This window comes from Sminthopsis crassicaudata, chromosome 2, assembly GCF_048593235.1.
Source record: "Sminthopsis crassicaudata isolate SCR6 chromosome 2, ASM4859323v1, whole genome shotgun sequence".
In the NCBI taxonomy this organism is placed as follows: Eukaryota; Metazoa; Chordata; class Mammalia; order Dasyuromorphia; family Dasyuridae; genus Sminthopsis; species Sminthopsis crassicaudata.
Genome location: NC_133618.1, coordinates 227,066,552 through 227,082,801, shown reverse-complemented (window position 1 = coordinate 227,082,801; position 16,250 = coordinate 227,066,552). Strand labels below are relative to the sequence as shown.

At 37.5% G+C, this 16,250-nt stretch overlaps 1 protein-coding gene across 3 annotated transcripts in view; it reads right to left on the bottom strand.

Annotated features, from left to right (window-relative positions):
- Positions 1–16,250, bottom strand: part of LOC141555470 (bifunctional epoxide hydrolase 2-like) — a 52,711-nt gene that overhangs the window by 35,729 nt on the left and 732 nt on the right. For 2 of the 3 annotated variants that reach the window (XM_074288381.1, XM_074288382.1), the window contains exons 2-7: positions 10,985–11,069; positions 10,667–10,826; positions 8,925–9,115; positions 4,517–4,639; positions 2,354–2,428; positions 1,302–1,397 (exon numbers count right to left, since the gene is read on the bottom strand). In XM_074288381.1, coding sequence (XP_074144482.1) covers positions 1,302–1,397; positions 2,354–2,428; positions 4,517–4,639; positions 8,925–9,115; positions 10,667–10,826; positions 10,985–11,069 — 730 coding nt within the window. The remainder of the gene's footprint in view (positions 1–1,301; positions 1,398–2,353; positions 2,429–4,516; positions 4,640–8,924; positions 9,116–10,666; positions 10,827–10,984; positions 11,070–16,250) is intronic. The other variant, XM_074288383.1, reaches the window with a different exon arrangement.

Here is a 16,250-nt window from a genome sequence, read left to right as displayed (position 1 = left end):
AGTCACATCCTGAAATAAACAATGCAGATACAAAAAAGACCAAAGGAGCTTGCTTGTCAGTAGAATATAAAATTAAATATATTATTTTGATAAGTTTCACCTTGTATTTCATCACTTTAGACACTCCATCCATCAACCCATCTGTAATTCAGAAAATAGTCTTAGGCAGTTGCCTGAAGCTCAGAGAAGCTAAATTTGAGAAAGGATTATTTCTCTCCAGTTTTATTAACCCATTATTGTATTAGAACCTAGCTTTCCCCTTTTGTGTACTTCCTCATCTAGAAATCAATGAGTGTGGGGAAATCTTTCTAAAAGATTTATCTAGTCAGGATGGCTGAGATCCAAAGACAGTAAAATGGGTACATTTCTGCTCATTGTGTTTACTCAGACAGGTCTGAGAAAATGTAGATTCTCCCTTTTTTTGGTATGAAAATTGTGAATTCTTTTTGACCAAGATTTGGGAGATCCAAGTTATGTGCTTCAAGACCCTCATTGTAATGTTACCTATCCTCTCGTTTTAGTATTCATTTTCTCACTGTTAATCTTTGAGAGTTGACTGCTACCCTCAAAAACACTTGCTCTTACAAGGGTATATAATTTCTAAACCCACTGCCATGAAAAGTCTATCATGCGAGAGAGACAGCCAAAAAGATGACTATCCTTTTATTAATAAATATGCTGACATTGTTAATAAAATGAATACATTACCCAGAAATTATGAATGAAGCTGAGAGGGATGTTTATGAATGACATTGCACCAGGAAACTCTGCTGGATGAAGGTAAGGACAGAAGGGCCCTTCCCCTACACCAGAGACAACATCCCCCTACTTCTCAATAAAACCCTCACCCAGGCTGCAGTCCCTCAGATTCCCTAATCTTGTGTGCCGAAAACTCTTTCTTTTCCTTTTGCCAATTCTGATGTGTCCTGTGATCATTGTTCCTTCCTTGTCCTGACCAATCTGTGCTCCGTTAGGTTAAAAGCAAAGGGAGGAGGAGATCACCCATGGAAAAAACTAGACTGAAATTAGGTGACAGCACCTTCTTCCTAAGCTACATATAGACTAAGTATATGGAAGGTATAACCATGATGGGCTCTGAGGGAGAACAGCTTTATAAGTGAGGAGGAGGTTTAATGTTCCAGGGCATCTTTAAATACCATTATTACCTGTGTAAAGATGAATATACCTCCTATCTGATTTACGCTCATCACTCTCTTTTCTATTCCACATATTGGGTCAGGGCACCCCTTCACTCCTCAAACCATTCCCACCAAAATGGAATCAATCCGGACTGAAGTTACCTGATATCTCCAAGAGAACCAACTTTCAGGAAAGCCATGGCAGAGAATCACAACAGGCCCAGAGCCCATCTCCACGAAATGCAGCTGGACACCAGGCTGTGTGAGAGACAGGGAGGCTGTGGCTACAATTCTTTGGCTGAACAATGGATGCTCACTAAAGAAAAATGCAGCCCCCACATTCTCAGATCCTGCTACATTTCAGGTTGGCCACCCACATGTTCTAGCAGGTTCTCTCTCTCTCTCTCTCTCTCTCTCTCTCTCTCTCTCTCTCTCTCTCTCTCTCTCTCTCTCTCTCTCTTTCTCTCTCCAATTCTCCTTCCCCATTCTAGATATATGCTGGATGTTTGATATGGGGAGAAGAGAGAATGGGAGAGAAAAAGAGAGGGAGGAAGAAAGCAGAGGGAAGGAGAGTGAAAGTGAGAAGGAAGGGGAAGGGAACAACAAGGGAGAGAGGAAAATAGAGAGGAGAGGAAGAGAAGTGAAAAGAGAGAGAAGGGAAAAGAGAGAGAAGGGAAGGAAGATGGAGAGAGGAAAAGAGAGGGAATGGGAGGAAGAGGGAAAAGCAAGGAAGAAAGAGAAGAATAAGGGGAAGGAGACAGAGGGGGAGAGGGCAAGAGAGGAAAGAGGAAACAAAGGGAGGGGAAGAGAGAGAAATAGAGAAAAAGATAGAGGGAGAGAGCCAGAAAGATAAGAGAAGGAGTGAGAGAGGAAGAAGAACCTTTAAGGTCACCTAGTTCAATCTTGAAATCTTAACGCAAAAATATTGTACCCTCTAATTTGTGCAAAAGTGTGCTATGGCTATATTTTGGTTTTGCTCAGTATTCCTCTCATAAATTATGGGCTCTGGGATGTCTTGAACATTGACATCTGAGATTATCTCAAAATCTAACCACATTAGTCACATCCCTTTTTTATATGGTGACCATTGCTTATAAGGAAAACTGAAATGCTACAAAAATGTGAACAAACATTTCCATTTCTCAGTCCTGCCCACCTACTATGGAGCTTGCTCAGCCCCTCATTCACAAAAATTGGTCTTTACCTTATCTTACCTTCACTTCAACATATCCATGGGCAACATTGCTTGGCTGGATTGCAATAGGCCGCACCACATGTTGATGGAGAAACTAAAAGCACAGAATGTTTGATGAAAGAGAAGTTCCTAGTCTCCTTCGATAAGTTTTCTCAATGTTTTATAGGGTATTGAGGTTGGCCAAGAAAGATTTAAGTCATGGAAGAGGCAGCTAAGATGGTGAAGGACCTTGAGATCAGGTCATATAAGAATTTTACAAAGGAAACCATAATGTTTGATCTGGAGAAGACTTCAAGAAAAGGCTTCCAACCTGGAACCCCCACCCTCACCCAGGGAAGTATGAATGACATTTCTCAAGGAGATAAGGAAAATAATGAAATATACTAAAATTAGTAGTGTTAGCAAAAAAAAAAAAAAAAAAAAAGAGTGAATTGGAGAAAGTACAAAGAGGAAATATGGAAAAGAGTAGAAGAGGAAGGAAACATTATATTGCATCTGAAAAATTTGAGCCACTGAAGTAAAGGAACAATTTCTACTGACCAAAATAAAATGAACGAGGTTTAAATGTAAAACCCTTTTCTGGAGGGCAGCGCAAGATGGTGGAGAAAAGGCAGCCACTTGCCTGAGCTCTGCCAAATTCTCCTCCAAACAATTTAAATCAGGCTTCAAAATTAATTCTGGAGCAGCAGAACCAACAAAAGGATGGAGTGAAGCAATTCCAAAATAAGTTAGAAGAACTGCAGAAAAAAAATCTCACTATATTCAATGAAATAGAGCACTTTCAAGTATAACAGGGGGGAAAAAAGGCCAGAGCTAAACAGAAAAAATGATTTTAACATATAAGACTCAAAAAGCATAAAAAAGATGAAAAGGAAAGAGAAAACATAGTTATTCAATAAGGCAAAACTTTTACATCCTACACAGAAAGGTAACACTTAAAACAAGAATTGTCTATTAGGGTAGTTAGGAGAGGTGTATATAGATATAAGTTGATTTTGATGGGATAACAAAAAATAAATGGGTGAGAGAATTTCACTGGGAGAAGAGGGAAGGGAGAGGCAGAAGAAGGTAAATTATCTCACATGAGGGAGCATGAAAGAATTTTTACAGTAGAGAGAAAAATGGGGATTTGTGAATATTTCTTGAACCTTACTCCCATTAGATTTGGTTCAAAGAAGGAATAACATATATACACAACTGGGTACAGAATTTATGTCATCCTACAGGGAAACAGAAGAGAATGGAGATAAGAATGAGGAGCTGCAGTTAGAAGGGAATGGTGATCAGAAGAAAAACACTGGTTAGGAGGAGAAAGAAAGGAGATAGAAAGGAAAAGAGAGGGAGAGGGAGGCAGAGAAAGAGAGAGGGAGAGAGATAGAGGCAGAGAGAAAGACAGAGACAGAGGTGGGGAAAGAGAGAGAAAGAGAGAGGGAGGGAGGAGGAGAGGAAGGGAAGGAGGAAATTGTGAATGTGAATGGAATGAACTTATGCATAAAACAGAAGCAGATAGCAGAATGGATTAAGAAAAACCAGAATCCAAAAATAGGTTATTTACAATAAATACATTTGAAACAGAGATGCACACACACAGAGTAAAGGTAGAAGGTTGGAGAAGAATCAATTTAAAAATGCACAAGGAATTAGTAAAATAACAGATTTTTAAAAAAATTATCCACAAGGGCTAAATCAAAACTGGCTCCCATCCTCTACACTCAGAGAAAGGATTGTGGGAACTGAGTGTGGATCACAATATAGCATTTTCGCTCTTTTTGTTGTGTGCTGGCATTTTATTTTCTTTCTCATTTTTTTCCTTTTTGATCTGATTTTTCTTGTGCAGCAAGATCATTGCAGAAATATGTATGCATATATTGGATTTAACATATACTTCTACTATGTTTAACATATATTGGATTACTTGCCATCTAGGAGGGGGGTAGGAGAAGGGAGGACAAAATTAGAACACAAGGTTTTGCAAGGGTTAATGTTGAAAAATTATCCATGCAAATGTTTTGAAAAGAAAAAGCTTTAATTAAAAAAAGAAAAGAAAAATTATTCATGTATATGTTTTAAAAATAAAAGGCTTTAAGAAAAAAAGAAAAGAAAAATTATTCATACATATATTTTAATTTAAAAAAAAAGGAAAAAACTGGCTCCCATAATGATTATGATAGCTCATAATTACCTCTATGCCAGTTGATTTTTCCAATTCCTTCAGGGCCATGTCAGTATCTTGGGCAAGAATCGTGGCCATTCCTACTTCACGAGCTTTCTTGAGATTGGCTTCATCATCATCCAAGAAAATAGTCTAAGATAAGACAAAGTTAATCTATGGTATAAAATGTTTTAGAATTTGTCAAACATAATTCAGAAAGATATAAGAAATGATGATGAATAATCAACTTAAATTGACCTTCTACAGTAAAGTTAATTTAATCAATAATCAATTTAAGTCTATCTCATACAGTTCCAGTATACAACAGTTTCAGTATACAGCACAATTTAAAGCCATAGAATATGATCATAGAATAGTCCAGGGCAGGAAACATACATACACACACACATACACATTTGGATTTCCTGCTCTGGTCCAGGCACATACACACATATTATGCACATATATACATATAAGTATTCATATGTATATATAAAGATATAAACACATATATGTATATACAAATATATATACATAAATATATGTGTATATGTGTGTAAGTATGAATGTATGTGCATATGTATGTGTGTATATATTTTGTGATGATCACGTCAGCACCCTGGATACCTTAGAATCAGCTGGAGTCAGGATAAGCAAAAGTCCTTAGTCTTTATTCTTTATCTTTAGCAGTAGAAGTGAAGAGAATGGACACAGGATCTCTGTGATCTCTCCTCTTTGTCTCCTGCCCAGAAGTGACCCTGGCTAGTTACTCCACCCCCTAGTCCCTCCCATAATTCTCTGTATACACCAAACGATTGGGCCAGCACAGAATAGTGGGAAGGGCCATTTTCCAAACATATTCTAGTAGAGTATTGTCCAATCTGTAATTAGCCTCAAGTGCCTGGTTGTCTAACCTCAGTGCATTAACTCAAGACCTTCAGCCCTTTACAATATTTATCTCTCTCTCTCTCTCTCTCTCTCTCTCTCTCTCTCTCTCTCTCTCTCTCTCTCTGTCTCTCTCTCTCTCTCTGTCTCTGTCTCTCTGTCTCTCTCTGTCTCTCTGTCTCTCTTTCTCTCTCTCTCTCTCTCTCTGTATATATATATATATATATATATATATATATATATATATATAATCATTTAGTCCTCACCAAGGGTCTATCTCAAGAATAATTGTGTTTCCCATCTCTCTCCCCTTTCTTTCGTCTCTCTCCAACCTCTGCCCTAACCTCTGCATAATAGCAGCAGAAAAAATTTCCACTGTTCCCCAGGCATCTCTGTGTCAGCCGTGAACTTTTGTGTTGGTCTTTTCCCAACCAAACATGAAAGCTGTTTTCTTAATTCGGGCTCTATCACAAGTGCTAAAATTTGCCTACTTCTGACAAAGAATGAAGTTTACAAGTCTCTCAGCTTATACCAGAAATGATTTTCTATGACGATAATAATCAAGATCCTAGTTTCCCTTCCAGAAGGGCTCTCCAAAGTCATGTAACTCAACTCTCCCTTTACAAAAATATGAGGAAACCAAGGCCAATGGGAAATGACTGACGAGCTTTGCCCAAGTGTGACCTCCCAGGTAATCATACTGATGAGGGTTGGGGTCCCTTTAAGATTTCTAATTGCCCAACCTATGACTGACCTTGATTCACAAATCCTGGTCAAAGGCATCCTTTGAATATCCAGGCCCAGCCCCCCCCCCTCTCAGCTCAGCTTCCCCCAGCCCTCACCTGATCTGGGCTAATTGAAAAGCCCGCCAGAACTGGGTACCGCCCATCATCTTCTAGGTATAAAATAAATGAATCAGAATGCCCTCTTTGCAGGAGCCCTCCCAGCCAACACATTGTATCCTTCCAGCTATGTAAGGGTCCCTGCCCGCCCAGCAGCCACCTTCGGCCCTGGCATCTTTCTAACCGAGCTTTACTTCCAAATTCTTACAATAAACCTTTTATTTATCAATCTAGGGTTTTGGGCCTGTAAATTCATTTTACAGGGGACACTGTGCCTCATGGGATTATCTATGGCCGAGAAATGGGGTTCCCCCTTTCCTTTCCCTCATTAACACCTGCCTTGGTGATGTAATCACACCTGCCCAGCCTGTGTATAGCTTGCTGTTTCCAAGCTGAACTTTCCCAGGCATTCTGGTCTGCTCAATCTGCACTCAGTCTGCAGTAAGTTGTGTAATTCTGACCTGGCACAAACCCCCACTTCAGTTTACTCACTGGCTGGCAGAGGCTGGGAAGCTTTGGGAGTAGAGATATTGAGATGTTATGGGAATGGATCTGCAGGAAGGATAAGCCACCTACCCAGATAGGAGGAGAGACAGTTTGTCTGAGAATGCTAAAGTTTCTCCTTGATCCCAACTTTCACATAGTCCCTTCATACACTGACTGATTTATCTACTTTTTTGTTTTCATTTTGTGTTTCCTTAGCAACATTGTGCTTAGAAAGCATTTACGGGTACAAGTTATTGATAATAAATTACTCTACTCTTCTTTTTACTACTTTACTTTGGAAGAACACTGTGCCTTTTGGCTTGCTTTGTCTTGCTTTTCATGATCTCTGTGAGAGCCAGAATAGCTGGTCTGATTTCTGGCATTTTCACAGGTTGTGCATTCACCACCCAAGGCCACACAGACAGGAAAAAGCTGAACTGGGATGGCAAGCCAGGTCCTCCATCTCCAAACCCATTAGTCATTTCAACATACCACTTTGCCTGAGGTCTTTCCTCCATTATCCCTTCAAGGACAAAGCATTATTTAGAAATAAATACAAGGAAAAAACCTCAAAATCATCATCAGGGGAACTCCTGCTTAGAGGGATATCCTCCAAGAATGCAGTTTTCAGTTTATCTATAACTTAGGAAGTCCCCTCATTATACTCTGGCCAGCTAGGTAGCAGAGAGGATAGAGTTTCGCATCTGGAGATCCTTTCCCCAAGTATATCTGCCAAATGCCCTTTAAATGATAGTCTTAGAAAGTTACCTGTAACATTTACAGATTACATGACTTGCCTTTAACATATTTAAATTTATAAAATTTAGGACTTGAGCTCAGGTCTTCAAGACTGGCACTCTAATAAATGCACCCTATTACTTCTCCTCCTGACTTCTTACCCAATTATGCTACTTAAAAATCAATAAAAATTGGCATCTGCCTACGTTGGCTGTTTGACTAGAAGCAACAGCCTAACTCCCATACATCTACTTTGACAGGAAACTAAAAAATAGTGGGGGCACTATATTCTTGCATTTACTTCTGAATAATATTTTGTCCTTGAAGGGATAATGGAGGGAAGACCTCAGGCAATGTGGTGGGTTGAAATGACTAATGGGTTTGGGGGCAGCTAGATGGTGCAATAAAGCACCAGTGCTGAAGTCAGAAAGACCTGAATTCAAATCCAACATCAGACACTTAACACTTCCTAGTTGTGTGACCTTGAGCAAGTTACTTAACTCCAATTACCTCAAAAAAGAAAAAAAAAACCTAGAAATAGCACCAGAATGAATAATGATCAAGAAATCTAATGTGAAACTATGTCAAGTAACTTTATCCACCTTTAGAAATGCACAAAAAGATGAACCGAAAAGCCACAACAGAGTAAAGGAGAGGGCATCAAAAAGGCCAGCATCAGAAGAAATACCCCTATTCCACATGCCAAGTGAACCCCCCAAAGATTCTTGTCTTAGACATAAAGGGTGACATCATAAGAATATGGAGTAGCAAAGAAGAAGCTGTCTTTCAGATCGATGGATAGGGCAATAATTCATGACTAAACAAGGGAAAGAGAGGACTATAGAAAATGAAGTGGAAAATTTTAACAACACAAGAAAAACATTTTGAATAAGCCAAAGGGAAATGGTCTGACAGGAAAAAATCTTTATAGTCTGTTGTTCCACAGCCCCTCCAACAGTAGCCATTTTGCATTTTTGCTCTCTTTGTCCAACTGATGTTATCTAATTTCCAATTTTCTTTTCTTTTTTTTTTTTTTTTTTAGAGAATAATGTAAAATTTTCTTTTAAAACTTTTTAAGCATTTTTAAAAATCTTGAGTTCTAAATACTTTCCCTTTCTCAAGTTCTTCTATACCCAACGAGATGATAAGCAAAATATCAAATGCATTTTTCAAAGTCATATTGCTTTTTTAAAATTTTCAGCCTCTTTGTCAACCTTTATTCAACTTTTTTTTCACTCTGTTAAGACCTTCAAATACGCAGCTACTCTGACTCTCCCACTCTATGCCTTTCAGGGTAGAAGTAAAGTCCTCTAGAGAGACTTTCCTCTCTTTTCCTTATTCTGCTTCTATCTTCTTCCTTTCCTCTTCATTTCCCCATTCCAACTCTTCCTCTCCCAAGATCCTTTAGCTTCTCTAACCTTTCTACATTGACTGTTATTCACATACCTCCCTCAAGATTTTCTTGCAATAGTGAAACTTCAACTCACCTCATGTGGTGCTACCTTCAAGGCTTTCAGGGTAAACTTATAAATTTCTGGGTCTGACATGGCCATTCCAATTCGGCATGATTCTATCATTAGGTCAAAGTGCTTGCCTAAGGTACATGCTACCTGGGCAATAGTGTCTCTCTGGGTGCTATCATCCAACCAGTTGTTGGTAAGGATGCAGGTTTTATATCCTAAGAGAGAAAAAAATACACACAGGGAATGATAATCACAAATGCCTTTTTTTGAAAAGAATAAACTACCTAGAGGGGTGCCATCTTATTTACAAGAAAAAAAATTTTTAGGTGCATTGAGATAGCATATCCATTCTCCTCTGTACCACAATTTCCTTTCTGTGACTTCCCCCCCCCATTTCTTCACTTTTCAGAACTACAACCTAGGTTTGAAGATGGCCTCAGGATAATCTTGAATCCTTTTCCCTGGTCTCCTCTTAAGCCACAATTATGAAAATAAGTTAAATCTCTTAACATATAGTTTATCATATTTAACATGTATTGGACTATCTGTCATCTAGAGGAAAGGGTGATGGGGAAGGAGGGGAAAATTTGGAACAGAAGATTTTGCAAGGGTCAATGTTGAAAAAAAATTACCCCTGCATATGTTTTGTAAATAAAAAGATATAATAAAAAAGAAAATAAGTTAAATCTTTTAATTTGTTTAGATGAAATACATTATGCTCCACCATTACCACCAGGTATCAAACTGCATATACCACTGCACTACGATTCAAGGATTGTTTCTCTATTTTATATCTGAGGAAACTGAGGCAGACGTATATTATATCCTAAATGTGGCCATCCAACAAAACCAGTCCATCTTAAAGTGAGAGAAAAACAAGGATGCAATGATTTTTTTTACTATTCTGAATGAGAAAAATAAGAAAATTGGATGATATATTCCCAGACTGCTTCTTAAAAGATAGTAGATTGATAAATAGACTTCCACATACCCATGTGCAAGAGCATTCTACTTTATCATATCCCATATCTATGAAGGAATTCAGGTCTCACAATTCACATGTTAAACACAGCACTTATTTTATTATTATTATTATTATTATAGCTTTTATTGACAAGATATATGCATGGGTAATTTTTCAGCATTGACAATTGCAAAACCTTTTGTTCCAATTTTTCTCCTCCTTCCCTCCATCCCCTCCTCCAAATGGCAGGTTGACCAATACATGTTAAATAGCTAAAGTATATATTAAATACAATATATGTATACATATCCATACCGTTATTTTGCTGTACAAAAAGAATCGGACTTTGAAATAGTGTACAATTAACCTGAAACACATTTCTAAAGCAAATATCTGAAAGATGAAATTCAAAGTTGGTATGGTGGATCAAATGCTTTAATCTTGAGTCAGGAAGATCTGAATTTAAATCCCACTTCTAATGTCAACATTTATTAATTGTGATCAAATCATTTAATGTCTCTGAGCTTTAGAGGATTCTAGGACAGTGAAGTAATATAGAGATTATAATATGCATCAGTGGAAGGAGTAGCTATATAGATAAAATTATCAGTTTGGGGTATATCAATGTTATTTTTTGTATCTATTCTTTGTCAAGGCTTAGTAGGATCCACAGCCTAGTTCTAGAGCTTTCTCAAGTCTTTGATTTATTATCTCAAGGAACATTTTATTACATTTTTGGAACTAAATGCTTATAAGTATTTATAGTGACTCAGTCAGAAAGTATAAAGCATTTGTATCTTACCCTTATTTTTCAAAGTGATGGCAGCCTGAAGCATAGGATAATTGATTTTTCCTTTTGAAATCACCTCTTCAAAGATTTTCTGTATAGAGAATTGCTTTGGGAGATCAAAACCAGAGGCTACAGAAAATTTCCTACAGTCTTCTTCCATGAGAGGAACCCACTACAAAAAATAGATAGATAAGGTCAATATTGGCTGGAGAGAAAAAACTAATATATGGGCTTGTGAACTGGTCTAACCATTCTGGAATATAATTCAACTATTCCTATTCTTTGACTCAGCAATTCCATTAGAGAATATCTATGCCAGGGAAGTCTTACCTGTGAAAATGTGATCTCTCCTCTCATGAGGCACAGGTAGGAGCTGTCAAGACCTCCTTGAGCTATAACTTTACTTAAAAAACCCCTAGAAGTTTCAAGCAAAAAATAAACCAAAAAAAATAGGAATGAGTCACAGTTAGTGGATTCTATATCATTTTTGTGGAGAGTAAATGTGGCATATTATTAATTGGTACTGTGCTGGATTTCTAAAGCCCACCTTTGCAAAAACTCACTGTATGGTCATAGAGTAAGTCATTTCTTCTCTCTCTGCCTTAGTTTCCTCCATTAAATTCGACAAGCATTTAAAAAATGCCTGCTATTTATCAAACACTGTGTTAGACATTGAAAATCCAAAGGATTATACCACATTGACTTCAACTACACTTTAAAAGATTTGGAGACCTGTATTTGATAATTTGTTGAAAAAGCTTCACCTTTTTGTTCTGATTTTTTCTTCCTCAATATGACATGTAAATATGTTAAAAATGAATATCCTAAAATTAAAATTAAATTAAACTTTAAAAAGATTCACACAATCTAAGATTTAAAACTAGAGAAGTAATTTTATGTCCTTAGCAAACTTAAAAGACTTGCCGAGGGTCCCATGGTTGGGAGAAGGAAAGAGCTTTGGAGAAGAAAATGGCAAACCACTCTAAATGCATCTCTAATCTCAAATTCTTTTCTTTAAAATAATAAAATGCCAAGAACCTATGATTTTATCCATATGAGAATCTTCTTTACTAGTGGAGAACATAACTTTTCTATAGGTTGTAGTCTTGGAGTGATTTGAGGCTCAGAGAAATAAAATGACTTTCCCAGTGTCATACAGCTTTTGTAAATACCTTATAAACCTTAAAAATGTCAGATGATTATTATCACTATCCCTGCTGTTGTCTTTTCCTTGTGTTGGTTTGTCAAATTCAGAGAGAAAAAGTGCTAGAACAAGTTACTCTCCTGCTGTTATTATTCTTTATCCTTAAGGTTCACAGGATTGAGATATAGATATACCCTAAGAATGTTCATTAAAAATAACTTTGGAACAATTCCATGAGCAGATGATACATTATATCTTGTGTCCACATTTTTAAAAGATTTCTTCTTAGGATTTGATCTTTCTCAACTTTCATTCCATATGGCTTGGAGAGAATGGGTTTTTGGTGTGGTGACATATTAAAAATATTCATTTTTGAACATTTAGAGGCATCTGGGTGGTGCTGAGTAAGAAAGGTTTGAGTTCAGATCCTTCCTCAAATACTTTCTAGCTGTGTGATCCTGGGCAAGTCACATACCATGACCTCCAATCCCTCCATTCCTCAGTTCTCTCCTAGGTCGTCACCCCTCCTCTCCTTCTTTCTAATTTTGATCCCTTGGGTAATCAGGTCATCTCTGTACTGTTGTCTTCCCTTGAGTTCTGTGCCTCCTTAACATATATGGCCAATTTTGCCCTCCCAACCTCAGCCTTGGATTACTCCTAACATATATTTGTAGTGGGTCCACTCAGGAACTTTGTGTGATTTTCTCCACCTAAGGTGGTCCCTGAGTGGACCCACTACAAATATATGTTATACAACCTTAATTGGGCTCTCACTGATGCTAAGCAACTCTTTTTACATTTCCTTAATTAACTCATGACACACTCACCACAGGTTCTTCCAAGCCTTTTTATCCATCCTTAAAACTCCCATGGGTCTCTCTCTAACATGACTTTCTCTCTTGCCCTATATTTACTAGAAAATTTGAGGCCATTCATCAAATGCTCCCTCTTCTCCCCTTCTTATTTCATATCACCCAAATGCCTTCTATTTCCTTACCCCCATGAGACTGATCTTTTCCTTGCCATGAGCAACATGCACAGATGATTCCATTCCATTATCTCCAATCCAGCAGATTATCCTTCTCTCATCCCCATCCTCTTATGTTAAATTGCTCACAATTGCCAGTGTACTGGCCACTTCTCTACTGCCTGCAAACATTTCCTTCTCTTTTCCATTATCAAAAAATTCCTCCCTTGATACTTTGATTGCCACCCTTTCCCCCTATATCTCCTGCTTTTGGGGGGCTAACCACCTTGAAAAGATTGTTTATAACAGGTGCCTTTACTTCTCACTTTAATCTCTTCTTTACTTCTTGACTCTAACTTTCAGCCTTATCATTCAACCAAAACTTCTGCCTTCACAGTAACCAGTGATCTTTTACTTGCCAAAATCCAATAGTCTTTTTCTCAGTCCTCATCTTTCTTGGGGTCACTATATTTGGGTCAAGATCAAAGATCAAGTTTCTGACTGTGGCTGATCAAACCAATATGAGCTCAAAAGGTTCTATCATGGATCAGCCACAAATAATCCATAGAATTATAGAATCATGCAATTAATGTATGACTACACAGGTTGACTTCTTAATTACATACATTTTAGAAATATACCAGTCTAAATCTCTTTAGTCAAGAATTCTTCTTCTTAGCATGGTACTGGTATATCATCCAGGTTTCACAGGCATACAACAATGAGGTCAGCACAATAGCTCTATAGACCTTCAGTCTGGTAGTCAGTCTAATACCCCTCCTCTTCCACACTTTCCTTTAGGAGCTTCTCATACACTGAGCTAGCTTGAGAGGAGGGACTGTTTCACTTTTTGTTTTAGTATTTCCATGCTTAATCCAATGGCTGGCAAGTTAAGGTCTTAAGAAATATTTGTTGATTGAGTTATTGATTTTAAAGTAAGTTCAAGACACCCTGTAAGGTGAGGGTAAAAAGTTGAAATACTTGTAAATTTCAGAATCAGCAAATATATGTATATATATATGGAATTTTTTCCTGACATCAATACTATTTTTGCTTCATTCGAACTTCTACCCATTGCTAAATCAATCTAACTTTTTTTTTCATGTGGGATTTCTTCAAATACTTGAAGGCTATCGTGTTTCCCCTGAGCTTTCTCTTCTTTAGCCTAAACTATCACTACTTCCTTCAGCTGATCTTTCTATAACAAGAGATAGCCCTAGGATACAGCAGATAGTGAACAGGACCTGCAGTCTGGAAGACCCAAGATCAAGTTTGGTCTTAGACACTTAGTTAGCTGAGTGACCTGAGGTCCTTTTAAAACTAATTTGCCAAGCATTTCAGCTCTATTGGGATGACCACATTGTTGGGATGGTAAATGAATGCTTGCCAGAGAGATTATTTTATGATGAACTCACACAGGGCAAGTATTCACAAGTTGGTCAGAAAAAGTGATACAAGGATACTTTCAAGGTTTCTCTTAAGAACTTTAGAACTGATTTATGACATGAGAGATACTGGCATAGACCCATCCAGCATTGCATGCCCTTACCAGAGAAGGAGTTGTGTTCTATGAGAAAAGCAGAATGGAATTGGCTCAGAAAAAAATGAGAGAGACGCATAAGTAGAGAAGCCACCCAAATGTTCATAGGGACTATTTGTGCCCGATGTATGACAAAGCATTCTGAGCTCATTTTGATCTGATTAGCCCCACAGTTGGATACACTGTAATTCAAACTCTAACATGGTGATGTCCGTTTGAGCCTCTTTGAAAGAATGAAGGACAACAACCAAACAAGTCTAGGATTCTAGAATGGAGCTGTTTGAAGCTGTGTAAATGGTACACAGGTTTGTTATTGATCCATTTTGACACACTAACTCTTTAAACCTTGACTTCCCCTTAAACCCACTTCTCTAAATTCCTCTACTGCTATCAAGTTTATTATCATCCTTCCATTTACTCATCTTTTCAGATTCCTTACTCTTCCTTATCACCCACATTGAATCAATTATCAAATCTACCTCCACAATACCTTTTGTTCCCTACGCTCTACTCACACAGACCTAGTTCTGGCCTCTATCACCACCTGCCTGAACGTTTGTAATAAGTAGCTTTCTAATTGCTCTTCTTGACTCTAGGGTCTTATATCTCCAATTTTCTTCTCCATAGCTGCCAAAGTGATTTTCCTAAAGCATAATCATGTCAACCCTCCACCAGTTCTTATTCCCTGTCCCACTACATCTCAATATACTCTGAAATCTCTATGTTATCTTTAACATCAAATACAAATTCTTCAGTTTGGTCTTTCAAACCGAACATTCCTTACTAGCACATATATTACTCTCCTTGATGTGCTCATTTGGATTTCTTACTATTGCTCACCAATGACTCTCTATTTTCTATCACCATTCCCTTGCTCAAGCACTCCTCAGAATGTATTCACCCCTCATTTTCATCTCTTACAATTTCTTGCTTTCCTTTAAATTCTGCTCAAGTATATCTTGTTTAATCTCACACAAACCTCTTTGTAATCTATAGTCCCCCTGTTCTTGTACCCTGAGGGTGGAATCATACTAAATCAGGGACATCTGAGATCTAAGATGTGATAAAGTTATATTTTAGGGTATAAAAAAATCTACTATGTTGCCTATTCTTTGCTTCACTTCACTAGATCTTGGTGAAAGCGACACCCCTTTCTGCAGAAACTGAATAAACTGCTTTCTGTTCTGGCTCTGAGAAACATCTATTCGAATTATTTTGGGTTAGTGGTTGCTGCCTCACACACCTACTATGTGCATTTTTCAAATATCTTATTTGTTAGCAGAGATAATAATAATACTGGTATAGAATTTTTAAATTTGCAAAACACATTACAAATATTATTGTATCCTCACCAACTCTGGGAGTTGCTATTATTATTCCCATTTTAGAGATGAAGAAACTGAGAAAGACAGAAGTTAAGGGATTTACCCTGAGACCAAACTTGATCTTGGGTCTTCCAGACTGCAGGTCCTGTTTGCTATCTGCTGTATCCTAGGGTTATAGAAAGATCAGCTGAAGGAAGTAGTGATAGTTTAGGCTAAAGAAGAGAAAGCTCAGGGGAAACACGATAGCCTTCAAGTATTTGAAGAAATATCACATGAAAAAAAGTTAGATTGATTTAGCAATGGGTAGAAGTTCGAATGAAGCAAAGATAGTATTGATGTCAGGAAAAAAATCCTAATATTATATACATACATATATGTATACACACATATAGATGCTTTCCCTGTATGTGTTGGACTGGATTGCATTGAAGTTCCTTCTAATTTTCCAATTTGCTGATTCTGGAAGCAGAAATTTACAAGTATTCCAACTTTTTACCCTCACCTAACAGGGTGGCTTGAACTTAATTATTACTTTAAAATCAATAACTCAATCAAGAGATATTTCTTAAGACCTTAACCTGTGCCAACCATTGGATTAAGCATTGGACAACAAAAAGTGA